The sequence below is a fragment of the Glycine max genome, chromosome 7, assembly GCF_000004515.6.
Source record: "Glycine max cultivar Williams 82 chromosome 7, Glycine_max_v4.0, whole genome shotgun sequence".
In the NCBI taxonomy this organism is placed as follows: domain Eukaryota; kingdom Viridiplantae; phylum Streptophyta; class Magnoliopsida; order Fabales; family Fabaceae; genus Glycine; species Glycine max.
The window spans coordinates 9986857-9994587 of record NC_038243.2 but is presented as its reverse complement, the minus strand read 5'-3'; the positions used below and the strand labels follow the sequence as shown (position 1 = coordinate 9994587).

At 43.8% G+C, this 7731-nt stretch overlaps 1 protein-coding gene, 1 long non-coding RNA gene and 1 pseudogene across 2 annotated transcripts; 2 read left to right on the top strand and 1 right to left on the bottom strand.

Moving 5' to 3' along the window:
• Window positions 1-211: 211 nt before the first annotated feature.
• LOC106799445 (uncharacterized) lies at window positions 212-2109 on the bottom strand. Its single transcript, XR_001389156.2, has 2 exons — window positions 746-2109; window positions 212-246 (listed from the first exon to the last, which is right to left on the bottom strand). It is a non-coding gene; the product is annotated as an uncharacterized lncRNA (long non-coding RNA).
• A 246-nt stretch (window positions 2110-2355) lies between these two features.
• Window positions 2356-3066, top strand: LOC106799228 (uncharacterized). The gene has a single exon (XM_014777402.2). The coding sequence runs from the start codon at window positions 2356-2358 to the stop codon at window positions 3064-3066; it is 711 nt and encodes a 236-aa protein (XP_014632888.2).
• A 58-nt stretch (window positions 3067-3124) lies between these two features.
• Window positions 3125-7731, top strand: part of LOC100789592 (uncharacterized) — an 11644-nt pseudogene continuing 7037 nt past the window's right edge.

Here is a 7731-nt window from a genome sequence, read left to right as displayed (position 1 = left end):
GATTTATTTCTTCTAGCATATTTATTTTAATGCATTTGAAATTTTTATTTATTATTGTCAATTAGAATGTATCTAGGTCCAATGTAAATAAAAATAAAAATGAGAATCTGCACCGACACTCACGTTTATTTTATGTTTTCCGCCGAGGACGATCACGTGATTTGAACAGTATCCGAGGAAAAGGGCCCTCACTTGATCCAACGTCATTTTAAGGGATCCGGCGCGTTTAGACTTATCTCCGTATAACTAAAAAAAAAAAAAAAAAAAAAAAAAAAAAGAGAGTCAAACAAAAAAACCAAAAAAAACTTTCCATAATCGAAATTTCAAAAAAAGGGTCAATCTTTATCCTTTCTTTCTTAATCAAATCTTTAATCAACCTTTAATCAATCTAGCTTTTTTTTCAATTTAAAATCAATCGAACTCACTTCTTTTATTTCTTCTATGCCTTTTCGGCCTCTTATCTTGCCTAAACTCTTCTTTTTTTCGAACTTTAAAATCAATCAAAACCAATCACTTGACTTTCTACCCCGAACTACATGATTTTGATCCCATTCGGGTATGTAGGCAAAAGACTTTGTCTTTCCAATAAAAATAACAAAAACATTTCTTTTCCTTTCCCTCGAACCTATCTCTTTAATCTTTTCACACTTGAGCATTTATTTCAAAACAAATAATTAATTTAGCATAAAGATAAAATAAGCAAGAGGTTCCTATAGAGTACTATAGACGTTTAGGGTGCTAGTACCTTCCCTTTGCGTAACCAACCCCCGGACCTTTGATCTCTCAAAAATAGGGTTTTTTCGAGCTTTCTCCCTTTTCTTCGGAAAAATAAAAGATCGGTGGTGATCTTAAATTGCGAGTCAATGCTAATCAATAGCTTGATATCCAAAATCACCGCGACTGAAAAATGGCGACTCCACTGGGGATCACACTCCTAAGTGGGTTAAACCTATCTTGTTTTTCTTCATCTTTATGCTTTATTATTATTTGAAACTGTAAATACGTGCCTAAGTGTTTATCTTTTACGTGAGTGGTGAGATAAGTCCTACACCCGGACTTGAGGGAAACATAAGATAGGATGGTGGTATAATCATAGTGTCTTTCCGAGAGTGAGTTTCGGATGTGGCACATGTGATAACCCCGCTCAATGGAGGGATCTTGGGAATATTACTATGTTGGCATGAGTAGTCATGTTCAGCATTAATATTTCCAAGCGACCTATGAAGTTGAGGACCTTTAGTTACCTTTAACCCATCTTAGCCTTTTAGGACGTAGTGCGGTGGCTAATCAAGAGTAGTCTTGAATTGGTTGATACGCGATACTACACTCAAACGAGGCTTTCCTATGGACGTTGTTGGACCGGGAGTAGTCCCGTAATCCGACAATATCCGGAAGTGGTCAATGACTTTGGGAACTTGGTAGAACCCGTGATACAGGTACATATGAAACCATAGTCCTTACCAAATGGCGTGTTTACCCTTAACTCCAACATTTTGGACTTAACTTCACCATGTTTTCTCCATACTGTGGCATAATCATGCATACATGCATCCATGCATAAACTCTTTTTTTTCATCCAAATTATCGAAGGACTTAGACAAGCTTTTTGTAAACTTTGTAGATATGGACATCCCACTGAGAAGCACTAGGAAGTACCTTTTCAAAAAAACAGACCTGTTGAGATTAAGGGAGCTAGCATCTTTAGTAAGTGATCCAGTTGATTTTCAAGCTCATCATGGGAAGTTGCTCAGAATTCTTAGAGTAGATGTTGAGGAAGGATGCCTAGAGACCCTGGTTCAGTTCTATGACCCGCTCTACCATTGCTTCACATTTCCCGATTACCAGCTTGTCCCCACACTTGAAGAGTACTCCTACCTAGTTGGTTTACCCGTACCAGACAAGATACCTTTCCATGGTTTTGAGCCTACCCCTAAACCCTCCGACATCGCAGCCGCCCTCCATCTTAAAACCTCTATCATCCAAGCAAACCTTACCTCTAAAGGAGGCCTCCAAGGTCTTCCCACCCACTTCCTCTACCAACAAGCCTCCATATTTGCTGAAGCAGCTAGTATACTTGCCTTCCATTCTATCCTAGCCCTCCTTATATATGGCCTTTTATTCTTCCCAAATGTTGACAACTTCATCGATATCAATGCCATTAAAATCTTTCTTACAAAGAACCCCGTACCCACTCTACTCGCCGATACCTACCATTCTATCCATGACCGTACCCAGGCTGGCCGTGGAACCATTTCTTGTTGTGCACCTTTACTCTATCAATGGTTTACCTTCCACTTACCTCAATCCCGTGCCTTCAAGACCAATGATGACAAGCTTTCCTGGCCTCGCCGAATCATGACTCTTGACCCATCTGACATTGTTTGGTACCAAGCAGCTAGTGATGTTGGAGAGATTATTGTGAGTTGTGGTGAATATCCCAACGTACCTCTTTTGGGTATGCGTGGCGGAATTAGCTACAACCCACTCCTCGCTCGACGACAATTTGGGTACCCGATGAAGACAAAACCAAACAACCTTGCCTTGACTAATGAATTCTATCTTAACCATGGAGATCACTCGAACAAAAGGGAAAGATTCGCACAAGCTTGGAGCGCTATCCGCAGACTCAACAGAAGTCAGTTGGGAAAGAAATCAGACTATGTGCACGAATCTTATACCCAGTGGGTTATTGATAGGACCAAGAGCTTTGGTCTACCCTACCGCTTACCTAGATACCTATCGTCCACCATCCCACCATCATCCTTGCCTATCCCCTTTGATACTAAGGAAGAGTTTCATGAACAATTAACCAAAGAAAGGCAAGAAAAAGAAACTTGGAAGAGGAGATGCCAGGAGCTAGAGCAAGAGAATGAGACTTTGAAGGGAAAGATAGCCCAACAGAGCCGTGAGCTTTTTATCCAGAACCAGAGGATGATTGAGAAGGACGACTTGCTTCGTCGGAAAGACGTTTTGCTCCACCAAGATGCTAGAAGGAAGAGGAAGTTTATGGACTTGTTCTCCCGTGCACATTCAGATTCCGAGGACCCATCTACTCCGGGAGTTTGAGTCTGAAGTTCTTAGGACCTTATGTTTAGATTTTAGCTGAAGTTCTTAGGACCTTATGTTTAGATTTTAGCTCCCGAAATCTCTTGACTTGTAAAAAAAAAAAAAAAAAAAAAAAAAAAAAAATTTGTAATATTCCAATGCTTAAGTGAAGTGTTTCAGTTTATGATGTTTACAATTTCTCTAGCAAGTTCTTCGATAATAATTTGTTCCCTTTCTTTTTGCATAAGCATAAGCATGCATCATGTTGCATTCGTGGTTTCTAAATCGAGTCTCACACTGTGTTCACTACTTCAAAAAGGGGGGGAGTCAATCAACCGCCGCCCAAGGAAAGTGGCCCGACGAATTCTCCACAAACCAACTCGCATTTACAACACCAGGGCCAATCGGAAGAGGATGGATATAGTTGAACAAGAAAATCAGAGTCTCAGGGAGGAGGTTGCCACTTTACGAGAGGGAATGGATAGGTTGACGACCATGATGAGTGCACTCCTGTCAGCCCAGAACTCTCAAGCTGCCGCCGCTACTGTAGAGCAGCCCTTGGTGAGCACAACCCCGCTATCTACGGTGACTTCTCCACCCCTCTTTTTGCCTCCAGGTTGTACATGGGGAATGCCACCTCCAGTCTGTGGAAGCCCCCAGCCCGCTGTATCTGAAGTTCCACCGCCTTTTGCTCAGCAGTCAGCACCAGTTCCGCAACCCAGTACCTCTTTCCCTCAAGCTGCAATGACTTATTCAGCTCCACTGATTCACACTATTCAACAAGAGGTTGAACCAATTTTCCAAGCTGAAAATGTTGTAGCCTTCGACAAGATGGAAGAACTCCAAGAAAGATTTGATGGTATGCAAAGGGAAGTCGAAGCCCTCCGAGGAAGAGATCTGTTCGGGAAGGACGCCTGTGAATTATGCTTGGTCCCAAATGTTACTATCCCTCACAAGTTCAAGGTGCCAGACTTCGAGAAGTATAAAGGGAACTCTTGTCCCCGCAGTCACTTGGTGATGTACGCGCGGAAAATGTCCATGTATACTGACAATCATAAGCTGCTTATTCATTTCTTTCAGGACAGCCTAACTGGGGCCGCTCTGAAGTGGTATATGAATTTGGACAGTGCGAGCATTCGTACTTTCAATGACCTGGGTGAAGCGTTCATCCGGCAGTATAAGTACAATTTGGACATGGCCCCAGATCGTGATCAGCTCCGTGCGATGACACAAAAAGAGAAGGAAACGTTCAAGGAGTATGCCCAACGTTGGAGGGAAGTGGCTGCCCAGATTGTCCCGCCGTTGGAAGAAAGGGAAATGACCAAAATATTTCTGAAGACCCTGAGCCAGTTTTATTACGAGAAAATGGTTGCAAGTGCACCAACAGACTTCACTGAAATGGTCAACATGGGTGTGCGATTAGAGGAAGGTGTCCGAGAGGGACGTTTGACTGGGGAAAGTGCCCCTGCCGCAAGTAATGCCAAGAAGTTTGGAGGCCACTTTGCGAAGAAGAAAGATCAAGAGGTGGGAATGGTAGCTCATGGTAAGCCTCAGCAGAATTTCACCCCATATCGTCAGGTTGCGAATGTCGCATCCGCTATCCCAAACCCATCATATCACCAACAAAGGCCACATTACCCCTACCCATACCCTCCACAACAATACCCTCCACAGCAATACCCTCCACAACAATACCCTCCACAACAATACCCTCCACAGCAATACCATCAGCCACAATACCCTCAAAAACAACAAAATCGCCCGCAACCCCCCCAACAACCATATCACTCACAAAACCGCCAGAAAACAACCTTTGATCCAATCCCGATGAAATATGCTGACTTACTCCCCGCCCTGCTCGCCAAAAACCTTGTCCAGGTCAGAACACCCCCTCGTACACCAGATGTTTTACCTCCCTGGTTTCGTCATGATTTAACCTGCGCTTTCCACCAAGGGGCCCCAGGTCATGACGTTGAAAACTGCTATGTCCTGAAGAATGAAGTGCAAAAACTAGTCCGGGCCAACTTGCTATCCTTTAAAGATCAGAATCCCAATGTTCAGGCGAACCCTCTACCGAACCATGGGCCTGCTGTTAACATGATACAAGATTGTGATGAAGACGGTGTCATCCTGAACGTCCAGCACGTTCGAACTCCCCTGGTCCCAATACATATCAAGATGTGCGAGGCAGCTCTGTTTGACCATGATCATGCAGCGTGTGAAATATGTCCGGTGAATGTAAAAGGATGCCCTAAGGTACAAGAGGACGTACAAGGGCTGATAGACAGCAGAGAACTTATCATCACGAGGAAGGACAAAGAAGTGTGCGTCATCACCCCCGAGTTTCAGCGGTTGGAAATAAGCTATAACAGTGGGGAATCAACTACTACTCCACTGGTGATTAGCTTGCCAGGACCTATGCCGTATGCTTCTCTAAAAGCGGTCCCTTACAAGTATAGTGCCACGATGTTGGAAGGTGGACAGGAGGTGCCTTTGCCCTCTCTAACTCCTGCGGTTTCTGTGGACAACGTTGCTAATGACGGTAAAGTTCTGAGGAATGGACGTGTTATCCCCACATTGTTTGCAAAGAAAGTGAATGATCCGGCAGTTAAACAGGTGACAGTGAACGGCCCCGGTACAAGGAAGGAAGTAGGCCAATCCAATGGGACTAGTAAGAATTCTGATCATGACGAAATTCTGAAACTGATCCAGAAGAGTGAGTATAAAGTAGTAGACCAGCTGCTGCAAACTCCCTCTAAGATATCCATTTTGTCTCTGCTATTGAACTCAGAAGCACACCGTGAAGCTCTAATGAAAGTGTTAGACCAGGCTTTTGTGGAGAGGGACGTGACTGTTAATCAATTGGACAGTATAGTAGGAAACATTACTGCCTGCAATAATTTAAGTTTTAGTGATGAAGAGCTTCCTGAGGAGGGGAGGAACCACAATCTGGCGTTACATATATCGGTGAACTGCAAGTCTGATGCTCTGTCGAATGTACTTGTGGACACTGGTTCCTCATTGAATGTAATGGCCAAATCCACATTAGACCAACTTTCCTACCGGGGGCCTCCCATGAGAAGAAGCGGGGTGGTTGTCAAAGCGTTTGATGGATCAAGAAAGTCTGTTATCGGGGAGGTTGATTTGCCCGTTACAATTGGGCCGTTTGTTTTCCAAATTACATTCCAGGTGATGGATATCCAAGCCGCATACAGTTGCCTTTTGGGTAGGCCATGGATCCATGAAGCTGGGGCCGTGACATCCACCTTGCATCAAAAGCTGAAGTTTGTCAGAAATGGGAAATTGATCACTGTGAGTGGAGAGGAAGCCTTGTTGGTTAGTCATTTGTCAGCTTTTTCCTTTATTGGTGCTGATGAAACAGAAGGAACCTCTTTCCAAGGCCTGACTTTAGAGGGTAAAAAGCCAGAGAAAAATGAAGTATCTTTAGCTACTTGGAAGAGCGCACAGAAAGTGGTGCAGGAAGGAACAGGTGTAGGATGGGGAAAAGTTGTGCAGTTGCTGGAGAGTAAAAACCGTGAAGGACTGGGATTTGCTTCTTCTGCAGGATCCGCAACGAACAGTGTTGGATCAAGCTCCATTACTAGCACCTTTTGTAGCGCCGGGTTCATCAACAACTCGCCAGAAGCCAATGCTGTCTTGGAAGATGCTCCTGAAGAGATAGTGCTTGCATTTGTCACACCTGGAAAACTTGTTCGCAACTGGGACGCGGTTGACATCCCTTCAGTGGTTCATGCATCAAAGTAATGTGTCTTTGTTTTTCTGTTTGTTTGTTTTTCAAAAAAGGATCCTTTCGTCTTGCCCAGGACGAAAGCGCAATTATGTAGGGCTGTTTTGTTTCAAGCACTACTCTTATTAATGGAAAATGTGGTTTATCCCGATATCTATGCTTATTGCTCTTTCTGGAAAATGGTAACACAAAAAACCCAAAATATTTTATTTTTGTTTTCTGATTTCAATTAATTATAAAAAGTCCGCATTGTTCACTCATTTTCTAAAATCAATCATCAATCATATGCAGACTAGGCATTTATGAGCCCGTTGAACATAATAACCCTGCACTCTCTCCCAACTACGAATCTCCTGTCTACGAGGCTGAAGAGGAGGAGGATGATGAAATCCCGGAGGAACTTGCTCGGTTATTGGAATATGAAAAGAAAACCATTCAGCCTCATGAGGAGTTAGTAGAGGTGATTAACTTGGGAACCGAGGAAGATAAGAAGGAAGTCAAGATTGGGGCATCGCTTGAGGCAACTGTCAAACGAAAGGTGATTGAATTACTCAAAGAATATGCCGATGTGTTCGCATGGTCGTACCAGGATATGCCCGGCTTGGATCCCCGTATTGTGGAGCACCGTTTGCCTTTGAAGCCCGAATGCCCACCGGTCAAGCAGAAATTGAGAAGAACTCGCCCTGACATGGCTCTCAAGATCAAAGAGGAAGTACAGAAGCAGATCGATGCAGGTTTTCTTGTCACATCAGAGTATCCTCAATGGTTAGCCAACATAGTGCCTGTTCCAAAGAGGGACGGCAAGGTCAGGATGTGCGTTGACTACCGAGATTTGAACAAGGCTAGTCCGAAAGATGACTTTCCTCTACCTCACATCGATGTATTGGTTGACAGCGCTGCAAAGTCCAAGTCTTCTCCTTCATGGACGTTTCTCTGGT